Here is a 16061-nt window from a genome sequence, read left to right as displayed (position 1 = left end):
TAACCCTAACCCTAACCCTAACCCTAACCCTAACCCTAACCCTAACCCTAACCCTAACCCTAACCCTAACCCTAACCCTTAACCCTAACCCTAACCCTAACCCTTAACCCTAACTAACTAACTAACTTTTATTATAATTAATTATAAATTTAATTATTAAATAATATTTAAAATAAACATATTTAGTTAAAAATAAAAAATAATAATAAAATAATTTAATAATTAAAAAAATTTTAAACTTTTTTATTATAAATTAAAAATATAAAAAAAAATTAAATTAAAATATAATATTACAAAATAAAAATATTTTATAATTATAAAAATATTAAAATAATTTAAAAATTACTTTTATAAAATTTGATTTTTATTTAAAACCGATATAAAAATTTTAATTTTTTAATTAAATAATAGTTTTTTTAATTTATTTAACGTTATATTATTATAATAGATTATTTATATTAAAATATTTAATTTTAAAATAAAGTATATTTTAAAAAAATATAATATAATAATAAATATTTTGTTAAAAAAATCAAATAACTTATTTAATTAAAAAAATAAAAAATAAGAAAAAAATCTTAATAATTTTATTAATATTTAGTTTAATATAATTATATTATTTTTAATTAATTTTAAAATTTAATTAAACAATAATAATTTGTAAAATAAACCATAATTAACTTTATTATTTTTAATAAATAAATAAAATATTAAATTTTAAAAAATTATTTAATATTTTATAATATTAAAATTACCAAAACAATTATTAATTAATTAAACGAAAAAAGGTTAAAAAGTTTAAATTAAGTTTAAAAATAAAGTTATAAAATATATTATATTTAAAAGAATTTTTTGGAAAAAAAATAAGAAAAATTAATTAAATTGTTAAATTATTAATTATAAATTTATAAAATAAAGATTTATTATTAATTTATATATTTAATATAAATATAAAGGTTAAAATTTAATTTATTAATATATTTTTAATATATATTATTAAAAAAAAATATATAAATATATATTAAAAATAATAAAAACTTATATTTAATGTTAAAAAGTTAATTAAAAAATACCGTTTAATAAAATAAGTTATTTTAATTTTAATATTATTTTAATTTATTAAATTTTTAATATATAATATATGTTTAATAATTATAAATATAAAATAATTATTAAAATATAAAAATAATTATTGGATTATTTAAAAGTAATATTTTTAAAAATAATAAATTTAATTAATGTAATTAAGTTTATAAAAAAAAAGATAATTTTATAATATGGTTAATTATTAAAAATTAAAATAAATAAAAGTTTAAAATTTAAAAATTAAATTATAAAAGTTTATATTAAATTTAAAATTAAAAAGATTATTAAATCATTTTATTTTTTATAAACTTAAAAATAAATAAAAATTAATTATAAACCGATTAAATTTAAATTTATAAAAATAATTAATAATATTAATAAAAAATAAATTTAATATTTAAGTATAATAATATAGATTAATAAAATTATAATTAAATTTAATAAATTTAATCTTTATAAAATTATTTATAACCGTTATTTTATTTTTTCAATTAAAATAACTATTTTATTATAAAAAATATTAAATTAAAAAAAAGTTAATATAAAAAAAAATCTATTTATTATATATATTTAAATAATTAAACGTTAATTAATTAATATAAATCATATTATATAAATTATTACCGAAAAATATTAAATAATAATATAAAAAAATAATTAACAAAATATATATAAAATAAAAAAAAAACTTTTAAAAATTAATGATTTTATATTTTTATATAATATTTTTAAATATATTAATATATTTTAAAAATGTTAATTATAATATAATTAATAAAGATTTTATTTAATTAATAAAATTTTTAATATTAATAAATATATTATAAAATATTTTAAAAAAAATAAAATATAAAAAAATATAATTGGAAATAAATTAAAACTATTTATATAAAATTATTAAAATTATTAAAAATTTGTAAACTTTAAAAACAATAAATGAATTATTGGATTAGTTATAAAAAGTATTGATTAAAAAAGTTTAATATTAATAAAAATAATTATTTTTAAATTTAAAAAAAATAATTATAAAAAAATTTAATAATTAAAAATTTAAATTAAGGTTAATATTTTAATAAAAATAAAAAAAAGATATAAAAATTATTTTAATATTAAATTTAATAAAATTAAGTTAAAAGAAATAAAAGGAAGATTATATTGTTATTTAATGTATAAAAAAATATGGCCTAATTAATTTTTTACAATTATTATTTAATTAAATTGTTTTTAAAAAATATTATATATATAAAATAAAATTTAATTAAAAGATTATATTTATTTATTTATATTATTAGTATTTATTTATTAATTATTATTATTTATTTTATATTTTTAAAATTTTTTTTAATAAAATTTTATTATTATATTTTTTTAAATACGGTAAATTTTTTAACTTAATATTTTTAATAATTAAAAGTTTTTTATTATTTTTAATTTTTAAATGATAAAAATAAAGTTTTTAAAATAAGTATTATTTTACCGTAAATAAATAATTATTATAATTATTGTTAAATTAACTTAAAATTAATTAATAATTAAGAAATAACTATATGTTAATATAAAATAAAAACTTTAAAAATTTAAAATATTTTTTATAAATATAATACAGAATTTTATTTAAGTAATCGAAAGTTTAAACGATTAATCTTTTAATATGTTAAAAATTTTGTAAATGGGATATGATTTATTTAATTAAATTATTTTAATAAATATTTATATAAATAAAAAACGAACTATTTTTATTTTAATTTTAAATATAATTGGTATATAATATTGTTGGTTTAAGTAATATTTAAAATTTTTTATTAATGATTATTTAACGGATATATTAATTAAATGTTATATTATTAAAAAAGTAAATAGTAAATTATTTAAATAATTATAAATTTTAATTGTTAAAAATATAATATAATATTAATGTTTAAACTATTTATAAGTTAATAAAGTAAAAAATATAATTTTTTTATTATGTTAATTATTTATTAATATTTTATTGTTTAAAATTTGTTAAGTTTTTAATTAAATTATTTAAAAGTTTTAAAATAAAAGAAAGGTTTAAAAATAAAATTATTAATGTTATTACCGTTATTATTATTACTATTAATTAAATTGGTAAAAGTGTTAAGATTTAAAGAAAAAATTTAATAAAGTAATAAAGTAATAATAAGTTTTTTAAACGCCGTATTATTAATAAAAATAAAAGAAAATAACATTGTAATATAAATAAATATAAAGATTTTAAATAATTATAATATATATTATGTTATTATAAAATAATATAATACTATTAATATATTAATAAAGAAATAAAATAAATTAATTAAATGATGTTAATTTAAGTTAAAATAATTATAAAGATTAAAATTAAATTATTAAAAAAGAAAAAAAAAAAGGATTATATGAAAAAAAGAAAAAAAAAAAAGCGATTTATACGGATTATATGTATTAAAATGATTATTTTATATTAAAAAATTATTAATATATATAAATATATATATTATTTTTTAATTAATTTTTTTAATTAATTATAACAATTTAATCTTTAATAATAACTTTTTAAAATATAATATAAAAGGATTAATTACCGTATTATTTTTTATTTATTTAATTTTTTTTTTTAACATTATTTAAAATATTTTATTATTTTAATTAAATTATTTTTTACCTTAAAATTAATTTAAATCTTTTTTATTACAATATATTATTATATTATATTATTATTAATAATATTTTTTTTTATTTAATTATTAAAATGTTTAACTTTTTTTTTATTAAAATTAAAATAATTAACAAATAATAAAATGTATATAATATAATTTATACATTTAAAAACGCTATTTATAATATTATTATATTAAATTAAAAGGATTATATTAATATTAGTTTTTTTTATACGATTATAATTAATAAAATTATATTTTTAAATGTTAAATTTATTAACTTATTTAATATATAAATATTACTTTTAAAAATCAATAAAATTAAATAAAAACGTAAATTATTTTTTAAACTTATTTATATTTTTTAATCGTATAAAAAAAAAAAGTTATTTTATATTAAATAAATTATAATTTTATAAAAACTAATAATAATAAATATTTTTAATTATATAAAAAATTATAAACAAACGTTAAATTAAACACTTAATTATAATATTATCGGAAAATTTAATGTTAAAGTAAAAACAACTTTTAAAAAACAATTTAAAATAATGGCATTTTTAACATACATTAATTTAATTAACTTTAAAAAAACAAAAAAAACAACTGGCAATTTATATCATTACCTTTTTACAATTTATATATTTAAATAATAACATATTTATATTTTTAATATAATTAACAATAAATTAAAATAATAAATTAATTATATTAAAAAATAATTAATATTAACTTTAAAAAATTAAAATTTTATTTTTAAATTTAAAAAAATAGTTATATTTAATATAATCAATTAATAAAACGGATAATTATACAAATATTAATATAAATTTATTTTATATTTAATTATATAATACCCGAAAGTTTTTTTTAATATAATTAAATATAAAACAAATTTATACATATTATTAAATAAATATATTACTTTTATTTTAACATATATTAATATTAAAATAATCAATAATTTACTTATTAATTTATTATTATTAATATTTTTTTAAAAAAGTAAAAATTTAATAATTAAAAATAAGCCTTAATTTAAAACTTTTATTATCCGGATTAAACCTTTTAAGCTTTTTACGTTTAAAAAATAAATAATTAAATTTTTAAACACATTTAAAACTTTAAAACGTTTAATTAAAACCATTGTTAATAATAATGATATTTTTATCAAAGATTTTTTATTTATAATGGATTTAAATAAACGTCATTTTTATAACCCCGGTTTTATTTCAATAATTTAAACTAAAATTCGAGAAATAATAACAGGTTTTATTTGTTAATTTGCGCCATAAACGCCATATAAACGTATGGTTAATATGTTTATATTTATAAGTTATAACTTAAATATTTTTTAAATTTTAGTTTAAATTAATTTAAACGTTAAAAAGATTTATATAACATAACTTTTTTAATAATAATAAATTAATAATAAATTTATAATAATTTAATATTTAATAATAACGTATAAAATACTTTTTATTTTTATAATTTAAAGTTAATATTTTACTTTTTTTACTTTTTTATCCTTTTTATATATTTATATGGTATTACGTTATAATATTATAAATTTTAACGTTTTAACGTAAAAATGGTATTATAACCGGTAATATACCGTAATTAACATTAATAACACTTATAATAATATTTGTAATAACGTATAAAATACTTTAAAAGCTTTTATTTAATTGTTTAAACTTTTCCATTTTTTTTACATATTTATACGGCATTGTGTTATAATATTTTAAATTTTAATGTTAAAAAAATCGTCGAAAAAATAATATTAACATATTACCATTATAACTAATATTATAATAACATTTATAATAATGTTTATAATATTTATAATTACGTATAAAATGTTTTAAAAGTTATTATTTAATTGTTTTAACTTTCCCGGTTTTTTTTTATATTTATATAGTTTTATCGCATATTATAATTATTAAATTACGGTTATTACGTTATAACCAATGTTACAATTAATATTAACCACTTTTATTAACATTATAACAACATTTATAACACTTGTAACCACATATAAAATGTTTTAAAAGTTATTATTTAATTACTTTAACATTTTCGTTTTTTTTTTATATTTATACGGTTTTATTATATATTGTAATTAACTTTGTCGCATATTATGGTTACCGTGTTATAACCGGTGTTACGATTAATATTACGGTTAAAATTAATTATTTTTAACCCATTTTTAATATTTTAAAAGACTTAAAACACATAAATTTAATTAATAAATTTAATAATAAAATTAAAAAGTATTTAATAAATAAATTGTTATTTATATTAATGTTAATATGCCATAAAAAAGGTAAAAAAAATTAAATTAACTTAAATTAAAAATGTAAAATTTTTTTATAAAAGTAAATCAAAGGTATAATTGGTTAAAAAGTGATATAATTAAAAAAATATAACGAAATAAACTTAAATTTCGCATTTAATTTAAATTATTAAAATAACCCCGGTTTACATAAAACTGATTAATATAAACATAAAAAACTTACGTTATATTAATAAACCATTAATATATATAAAACCGTTACCAGTTAATTATAATTTAATTTTCCAATAAAATAATTAAGTTAAAATAAATTTAAGTCATAGTTTAAATAAACAAAGTTAAAGTTTAAAAAAGTCATTAATCAAGTAAAAAACCGTGCGAAATAAACCGAAACTAAAGTTAAAAAACAAGTAAAAGTTGTTAAATTAAAAGATGAAAATATAAACAATTTTAACTATTAACTATTATATTATTATTAAAGTAGTTTAATTAAAAGCTTTTACGTTTATTTATTTTTTTATTAAAGTTATTTCGTTATTATTAACATTGTTAACTTTAAAAAATATTAAACAAATGTGGTATTATTAAACCCGGTTATAAGATATTTTATTACGTAATTTTAGCTTTATAAATCATATAAAAGTTTTAAAATCATTTTATTTTTTTAATTAAAAACACACATACTTTTATTTTAAATCATTTTTTAAATAACAATTATTTTAACTTTTAATTTATATCGATTTTATTTTATTGCTTTTTATTCCTTAATTATTAATCAGTTAAATTTATATTTATAAATTAAAATATAACGCCATTATTAACGGTTTAAAACCTTTTACAAAGATTAAATTGTTAAAGTAATAAACCATACTTTGTAAAAGTTTTTACCTTTTGTTTAATAACCATTTAATATAACTTTAATATAAAATAAATATATTAAAAAAAAATATTTTAAATATTAAATTTAACGTTTTTTAATTAAACAAAATAATAATAAAGTAAATTAATACGTATTATATAAAAAACTTTATTTATTATTTCGAATATTATAACGATAAATGTTATAAAAATATATAAAATAATTTTAAAATTTTTTTTATAAAATAATAAATAAAACATTTTTAAAAAATAAACCGTTTATTTTAATTAATAATAACAAATTATTTTTTATATTATAAAATATATTTTAATAAAAAAAAAACTTTTTTAAAAAGATAAAAAATAATAATTAACGTTAAAAAATCCCCGAAATTTTCATTTAATAAAAGTACATTTTTATTAAAACGTTATTTCGATAATTTTATTTTAATAATTAATTTATATTACGTTAACAAATTTAATAAAATTACGGTTAAAATGTTATAAATATTTTAAATTTTATAAATAATACGTTAAAAACTTACCCGTTTAACATTTTAACCGTTTTAAATATAAATAATATAATTAAACAAAATAAATGTAAAATAATTAATAACATTAAAGTTAATTTTATAAAAAACACAATTAATCCCGATAATACCGAAGTTTATTTTATAATCGATAATAATATTAAAATTAATTTTATAAATATAACCGATTTTATAAATAATTTTATTAAAACTTAATAAATTTATTACGTATATTTAACCGATAAAATCATTATAAAACATCATTAATTATATTAAAATATATAACAATAATAAATATAAATATAAAAATAAAAAATATAATTTAATAAATGACATATTAAATAAAAAAATTAAAATTGTTAAAAATTTTTATTATAAAATTAAAATCGGTTAATTATATTAAATTTATTATAATATACGATTATTTTTAAATAATTTAAATCGATAATTTTTATAATTTAATTAAAAATAACTTTGTTTTTAATTAAACGATTTAATTAAAAATAACCTCGTTTTTAATTAAACGATTTTTATTTTAACCGTTTTAATTAATTAACTTTAATTAACTTTAATTAATTTTAATTAATATAATAAAAAACTTTACCACGAAAAATTATATTAAATAAAAAAATTTAAAAAAATTTAATTAAATAAAAGGTTTAATGTAAAATTAAATTAAACGAAAAAATTTAACGAAATTTAATTAAATGAAAAATTTAATAAAAACTTTAACCATTACTTTTATTTTAACCGTTTTAACTTAATTTAATTTATTTAAATTTATTATTATTATAATAAATTAAAACTTATTAACAATTACGTTATAATATAAAAAAAACGGATTAAAAATAAAAAAAAATAAAAATTTATTAATGTTAAATTAATTAAATTTAATTAAATTATATGTAATTACGTTATATAAAAAAAAAAGATAAAAAAAAGTTATTAATAATAAAATGTCATTACGTAAAGATAATCACGTGGTAACACGTGACTATTTTTTACACAAAAGGTAATTTTTTTTAAATAATATTTATACATATAATTCGTAATTTTAATAATAACAATAATCATTATAATAACAATTATCGTAATAACTTTATTTTGTATTATTTTTTTTCTTTTTTTTTTTATTCGTTACGTTATTTTTTTTTATTTTTTTTTATTACTTAATCCGTACATATACTTTGTTTTACTTATAATTTAAAATTTTTAAAAAAATATAATTAAATAATAATATATATTTTTAATTTAATTAATAAAATAATTTAAAAATTACTTTAATTAAAATAAAAACATTATATAAAAAAATAAAAATAATATAAAAATAAATTAATTTTAACATTAATTAAAAATTTAATCGGGAATAATTTATAATATATAAATGTAAGTTATAAAATTTAAAAATATTAAATTTTAATAAATTAATTTTCGATTTATAAGTTATATTAATTTTAATATGTTTTTAATAATATTAAAATATATATAATTTTTAAATTTATAATAATTTTTTATATGTTAACCATTATAACGGGTAAATTTAACAAATAATAAAAAAAAATAAAAAAAAATATAATATTTTTTATTAAATGTAAAATATTACATTAATAACTTAAAAACCGTTTATTAAAATAAAATTATTAATTTATAAAATTTTATTTAATATAAAATTTAATAAATTAAAAAAAAAAATTTTTTTTAATTATTTTAATAATATAATTAATGTATAAATAAAATAAATGTGGTAATTTATTTAATATTTTATATAAATTTATATATTAATGATATTTATTAATTAATAATTTAAACTTTTTATAAAATATATAAAATAAAAAATTATTATTTTATTTTATTAATAATTTAATAATTTATAATTAATATTACTTTTAAAAAAACAATTTTAATATTAATTATTTTTTAAATTTTAATTATTTAATAACTTTAATTGGTAATGGTTTTATTGGTATAAAGTAATATATTAAACTTTTATAAAAATCGTTAAAAAACGAAAAATGCGAATAAAACCCCCGTTTTTAATTTCGAAATGTAAGCGCATAATACCGTGTATTAGTTTAAAAAAAAACCCGGCGATTTATTTTAATAAATTTAAATTAAAATTCGTTAAAATTAAACTTACGCCCGATTGCGTTATAAACGTTATAAAACGCTTGGTTTATGTTATTATATTTATGGGTCTATAAGTTTAAAAAAATAATTAAAGCATAAGTTTTAATAAATTTTAATTTAAAATAACTCGGGCGTTTTTAACCACGTTAAAATAAATTTTTTTAAAAATTAAACTTTATATTTACGATAATTTAATATTTAATAATAACGTACGAAATAATTTTTATTTTTATAATTTAAAGTTAATATTTTACTTTTTTTACTTTTTTATTTTTTTTATATATTTATACGGCATTACGTTATAATATTTTAAACTTTAACGTTTAAAAATATATAAAAACATATAATAATATATTAAAATAATATTTATATTTACATATATATTTATAATAACGTATAATATATTTTATTTTTTTTAATTTAAAGTTAATATAATAATTTTTTAAGTTTTTTATTTTTTTTATATATTTATATAATATTACGTTATAATATTATAAACTTTAACGTTTAAATTAATAATATATTTTTAAAAACGTTATAACTAGTGTTATAACCGGTATAATGCGGTTAATTATTATTTTAAAACGTTTAAAACGTTTAAAACGTTTAAAACACGTGTATTTAAACGTTTAAAAAATCGGGCAAACACGTATATTTATTAATAATAAAATTAATAAATATTTTAAATTAATTAAAACTTATTTTAAACGCGTTAATGTTATTGTTATTTTTAATGTTAAATAATTATTGTAGTAAAAATCGCCCGAGTTACTTTAGATCAAAGATGCGAAATTTGTAAGGGGAGTAGGTTGGGGGTGTGATTGGTCAAAAAAAGGTGTGGCTGGAGGGGGTATAACAAAGTTTGCGTCACTGGTCTGAGTTCACTGAGATAACCGGCGATCTATTCCAGGTGATAAGGCATTTACTGTTCCTCGTAACTGAATTATTAACACTGGCAATTGTGGCATGTTATTAATAACTGTCATGCCGCTTGGAATATACGGAATTGATAGTTTGCATCTACTTCAACTCTATTCGCTGCTTTAGATTTCTAATCAAGAAACAAGAGGGTACCTTTTCGGGCTACAATAGCCCAAATTTATGAGAAGTTCTGGCAAAGAACATAATATGAGAAAAGTAGCCTAGGATAATAACCCTCATAAATTCGGACGTTTCCAAATTCCATATTTGACTGTATTAATGATGGCGGCGGTATTGTGCTTAAGTTCGCACATTAAGCAAAGAAACTCGGCATTCCTTCCTAGCAAATATAAAAACTCCTCATGTTCTATCGAATTTCTTAAAATCAGGACGCGCCAAGCTTAATTGGCTAATGCAAAATGAGTTGTTCTATTTACATGCCGTCCCTTTGATAATTCGAAGTTTCACATTAATAGGCTTACTATCTATGTTTCGATGAGTAGATCTTTAAATTCAATCCCTTTAGAGAGTTGTGTATTATTTTCAGGATAAAAAGTGAATGGAAACCACAATACAAAATTCTAGAATCAATGAAAGCACCGGTGTGTTACAATAATCGTTTATTAACACGTCGTTGTGTTAGGATTGATGGTAAAGAGCATGTCACCTGTTCCATCCGCTTTTTCTCTGCGAGTTGAGGCAACTAAATCACCCGTGCAACCACATTGTCAACACGCGTTCTGGAATAAACAGTTTGGGCTCTCTAAACCAAGGCAACCATCTGCCTACTTTCTCACAGCCCCACAGGAAAAAATGCCATCCAAAATTTACCACTACAACATAAATCAACAATCTCACGATGGCTTCTAAAGGTGGCAACCGAATAGACACCGCGGACGGGAACACTGGCGCGATGAACACCAAAAAAACTGGATCCGACAAGTTGAAAACCCCCCGGGTAATCAGAGAGGCTGCTAGATATAAAGTCGCCCTTGAAATTCATGGAGAGCATCTTGAAGCCCATCGCAATCAGCTGAAAGAGATCCAAGAGAGGCACAGCTTGGTAATTGACGAGATCATGCCTAAATTGAGCCTTATGGGAGAGTCATTACAATCCGGGATGGAATCCATGCAGCTAAAGGTTGATCGTCTTCGTGATATTCGTTCGGAAATCGAACGTGACCAGGCTGCAGAGAAGATTAACGCGAAGCCAGTCGTGGACGAGACTCCGCCCCAGAGAATGACCCTAAATCCACAAGTACTCCATGCTATGGGGCTTCGTGATCTATCGAATCTGGTCAGTCGCGAAGTAATCAAGCTGGTCTGTGAGCTGGCTATTCGTGGCGCTCCTGTCACAACTCCTTCTACAACACCTCCTCCTCCCGCGACGCCTCCTCCAGCGACGCCTCCTACCACAGTGCCCCTTAATACATCTCCTCCTACGCCATCTACTATTATACAGCCTTCTCCCGAATTACCCCCTGCTTCTTCGCCGCAGAAGACCTACAAAGAGCGACAGAAGGAGAGGCGTAAGCAGAAAAAGGCAGAGAAAGCAAAACATCAAAAGGAACAAACTCTCGAATCACCAACTGTCGAAGTCAATACGAGCCGCAGAGTCATGAAGGAGAAAAAGCTAGCCATGAAGAGGCCGGTGAAGAGACTCCGTTCGCGCCAAATCAAGGAAGAGATGATGGGATCGCGTACAGTCAAGGTCATAAGAGATAGGCTATGGGAAACGGGACAGGCGATCCGTTGGGCCCCTTGTCTTCTCGTATGGATGCGCTCGGTTGAGAAGTTTGACATGGAAACTCGTTGGAAACTACGAACGAGACCGTACGCGTTTTTTTAGATGTATCGGCATAGGACTGAAAGTCCTGAGATTAGTCACGTATATTGTGTACGTTTGTATCTCACGGCGTAGGTATTTTGATGCTTTAAACTACTTACGTATCATGCTAGTAGTCGCTCTTTTATTAATGTAATAATTTGTCTTATAGATCTCTTTGTTGCCCCCTGTGTTTTCTACAATCTTATCAGTGTTGTCCTCCAAAGTCTAACAAGCAACATCTAATGCATTAAAATTCATTCGAATAGAGAATTATAAAGCAGATGAGATCCGGCGTCCATAGGACTACAACCAAGGAGAAACTTTCCTAGGAACGATAGGATACTCTCCAGGGTCCCGTGATAGGGGCAAGTCTAGATAGGTCTTGCTATTTGAGTGATCGGCAACCAATATCAAAATCCAAGCTAGATAACTGCCATCAATTTGCGGAGACCCCGCGTTCAAGTAAATTCTTATAGCTAATTCGCCAAGACGGAAGATTGGCAATGCAGAGGTCGCCCGAGCCCGATGAGGAAAATTGGCTATTTAGCCAACGAGCGTATATAAACTTCATAGTGGCGGCATTAACATGAAGTAGATTGCCTACCCCTGAATAATGTAAAAGAGCTCCGCATGAGTTATGGCGCAAGACACGCGATTCGATGACAACCTACTATTTATATCAGACCCGGGTCCTGGGAGCCTACCTAATGTGACGGATCGTCGACTCGCATAAAATAATTATTACCATAGACGTTGATATTCAAGATGAAGAGTTTCGGTGTTCTGTCCGCCCTGGCTTTTGCCAGCATTTCAGTTGCTCAGACCCCGTCGGGCTTCGCTCCGGTCGTAGAGCAAAAGCTCGAGGTCACATTCGGGACCAAGTCTGTGACGCCTGGTCTAGCACTGGCGAAAACCGAAACCTCGAGGCAGCCGACTATTGGTCTGGGAATTCCTGCTAACGGTACCTATCTGTGGATGCTGATCGGTAAGTCGTATCCTTGAAGTTTTCAAAAACCAGCTAGCTGATCATTTATAACAGACCTCGATGCGTATGTTTCAACGACTCCTGGAAACTTATTTCTTGTTGCTAACTCTATGATGCTAGATCAACCAACTTCATAAACCCCGGCCAGGGCCAACCAGCTACATATCTTCACACCGTGATCCGAGACTTCAAGGCCAGCGGCAGTGCATCAGTCGACGGCGTCAGCACGCTTACGTCCACGGCCAACGGCCCCGTGGCATGGTTTGCCCCGGCACCTCAGCCGGAGAACCCCCCTCACCCGCACCGATACACGAACCTACTTTGGGAGCAGCCGGAGAACTGGCAGGTCCCCGCGGCCGCGAGTCAGATGCTCCAGAGCCAGAAGACTGGCTTTAGCGTTCCCAAGTTCATCACGGCTGCCGGACTAAAGGACCCTATTGCCGCGAACTACTTCAACGTTACGGGTTAAGTGGGAAGCATATATGAGAAAAGAGGGTAGCCTACGGAAACGTGAATGTATATATGAAGATAACCTTGATGTGCATTGCCAGAGACGGCTTTGCGTTCGCTCCGTGTCGAAAACATCTAAGACTCCAATATTCCCTTTGTCAATTTGTCAATTTACCAGTCGTTGCCATCGCTTTCTTCATTCGTGATCTCAGAAGTGACCGTTTACAACAGCTCAACCACCTCTTCGTCGGCATTGTAAAATCTGTTGAATGCTCACGCGATTTCCGTCGTAGACGGGAAGTAAGCTCCCTTCGGCAGGGAGTCCAAAGCATCGCGATTGATATCTTTCAGCTCTGGATACCCCGCGACGTTCATCAAAATGTCGAAATCTGCCAGAAGTCCCTTCATCACATGGCGCACACCTTCCTCGCCGCCGGAGCCCAGCGCGTACACCCATAGACGACCTATCAACACGAATTTGGCTCCGAGCGCTAGAGCCTTGAACACGTCAGCGCCGCCCCGGACGCCCGAGTCGTACATGATCTGCCGTATAGCTATCAGTACCATATTGCTGTTTTCATATCTTTCCTGTTAAAGGATATAACTTTGGTAAACTCACGTATATCTTATCCCCCACCGCATCCGCAATCTTCTCCAGCGCATCCAGACTCGCAATCGCGCCGTCAACCTGCCGCCCAGCATGATTCGAAACAACAATCCCATCGACCCCCAGCTCAACCGCCTTGCGCGCATCCGCCACGCTCTGGATCCCCTTGATGCAAAACGGCTTCCCACCACTAAGCTTCTTCCAATTCTCAATCAGCCATGGCAATCTCTTCCACGAGAATGATTGTCCGTGCCATATGTGCTTGTCGATCCACTCCGCGCCGACGCGGTACTTGTCCTTGGGATCTTTCGGATCCAGCTTCGCCTCTCGCAGACGATCTAGGAACGCCGGGTCGTTGAGCCCGAGGTCGCCTGCCCCGTGCTCGTGGTAAAACGCATAGTTCCCATGCGCGGCGTCGTCGTGTCGCCAGCCTAGCTGCCATGTATCCGTAGTCAACATGCATGCAGTATACCCGTTTTGCGCGGCACGTCGCAGCATCGACAACGCCACGGCATCGTCCGGGCTCCAGTATAGCTGGAAGAAGCGTACGCCGCCGTCGCCGTTGGCGTGCGCTACGTCCTCGATGCTGTAGCTGCCGGCGGAGCTCAGACAGTACGGCAGGTTCAGTTCGCCGGCCACCTTCGCGGGGGAGAGTTCCCCCGTCGCGTGGTAGATCCGATTAATGCCGATAGGTGCGAACCCAATCGGTGCTGCGACGCGATGGCCGAAGATGGTGGTTGCGGTGTCCCGCTGGTCTGTGCCGACGAGCATTCGCGGCACGATTTGGTGCCGGTAAAAAGCCTGTCGGTTGGCGTAGTGTGTCCATGAGAGGCCGGCGTTGCAGGATGCGTAGTGCCTAGGATTTAGGTGAGATTTGGTTTAATGATTGGTTTTATAAAGTAGACTGTCATACCATCCAGACTGGGTGAGGCGCTCCCTAGCCGTCTCTCTCAGCTTATCGGGGTCTATGGATTCCGTTAGATTACGCGATACTCATATTATATATAGTATCGATTCTCACGCGTGTTAAAGGGCGGGTGCTTCTCCTCGTTCGGTGCCCAGAAGAGCTCCCTCTGATAGAGGGCCCATTGCGGCGTGCTGCGTTGGCTGATGTTGGGGTTATCCGGGTTGCTCATGGTGGCGCTTGAGGATATAAGTCAATGATATATATTATGTGTATCGGAATTTACTGGCGATTGCCTGCTGACTTCAACATCTCTTGGCAAAATTTCATTCCTTTTTTATATTTTTCTAGTGATAGAACAGCGCCCGATCGACGGCGCCGTAAGACCACCGATGACATCAAGACACGGTCATTGATTTACCTGTAAAACTAGGATATGGCGCGGCAATAGAGTCGAAGACAACACTAAGCACCATGCAGACATCTAGTTATTCACATCTAAATATTTCAACTGACCAATTATACTCGTCTATTGATTTTATATATACTCCAAGTTGAAAACAAAAACTCAAAATCCCCCCGAGACGGCGAGACTCCGAACATTTTCCATCCGAACCCATATTTACAACGTAACGACAACTTTCCGAGGAGTATATACAATGGGTCTTAGCCAATTATTTGGAGTAAGACCATCAATAAGTTCCACGAGATGTCCGGAAACGGTCGAAGGCCTTCCCTAATAGTTCCATCATTCAACATCTTTTCATGTATGAAATACCGATAGCCCATAAAAAATGCATTCGCCTACGGAC

At 23.9% G+C, this 16061-nt stretch overlaps 3 protein-coding genes across 3 annotated transcripts; 2 read left to right on the top strand and 1 right to left on the bottom strand.

Annotated features, from left to right (window-relative positions):
* Positions 1 to 11200: 11200 nt before the first annotated feature.
* On the top strand, positions 11201 to 12514 carry F4817DRAFT_365341 (uncharacterized protein). Its single transcript, XM_049306855.1, has one exon. It carries the CDS (start codon positions 11335 to 11337, stop codon positions 12322 to 12324), a length of 990 nt encoding a protein of 329 aa, XP_049159201.1. The 5' UTR covers positions 11201 to 11334; the 3' UTR covers positions 12325 to 12514.
* A 483-nt stretch (positions 12515 to 12997) lies between these two features.
* On the top strand, positions 12998 to 13884 carry F4817DRAFT_108769 (PEBP-like protein). The gene is made up of 3 exons (XM_049297446.1): positions 12998 to 13288; positions 13343 to 13352; positions 13409 to 13884. Exons 1-3 carry the CDS (start codon positions 13069 to 13071, stop codon positions 13755 to 13757), a joined length of 579 nt encoding a protein of 192 aa, XP_049159200.1. The 5' UTR covers positions 12998 to 13068; the 3' UTR covers positions 13758 to 13884.
* F4817DRAFT_108671 (L-lactate dehydrogenase) lies at positions 13885 to 15749 on the bottom strand. Its single transcript, XM_049297444.1, has 4 exons — positions 15367 to 15749; positions 15259 to 15310; positions 14358 to 15201; positions 13885 to 14281 (listed from the first exon to the last, which is right to left on the bottom strand). The coding sequence occupies exons 1-4, from the start codon at positions 15479 to 15481 to the stop codon at positions 14012 to 14014; spliced, it is 1281 nt and encodes a 426-aa protein (XP_049159199.1). The 5' UTR covers positions 15482 to 15749; the 3' UTR covers positions 13885 to 14011.
* Between the last annotated feature and the right edge of the window lie 312 nt (positions 15750 to 16061).

The sequence above is a fragment of the Daldinia loculata genome (assembly GCF_022478755.1).
Source record: "Daldinia loculata strain CBS 113971 unplaced genomic scaffold F4817scaffold_24, whole genome shotgun sequence".
NCBI classification, from domain to species: domain Eukaryota; kingdom Fungi; phylum Ascomycota; class Sordariomycetes; order Xylariales; family Hypoxylaceae; genus Daldinia; species Daldinia loculata.
Note: the sequence above shows the minus strand (reverse complement) of the source record. Positions and strands in the feature narration are given on the sequence as shown.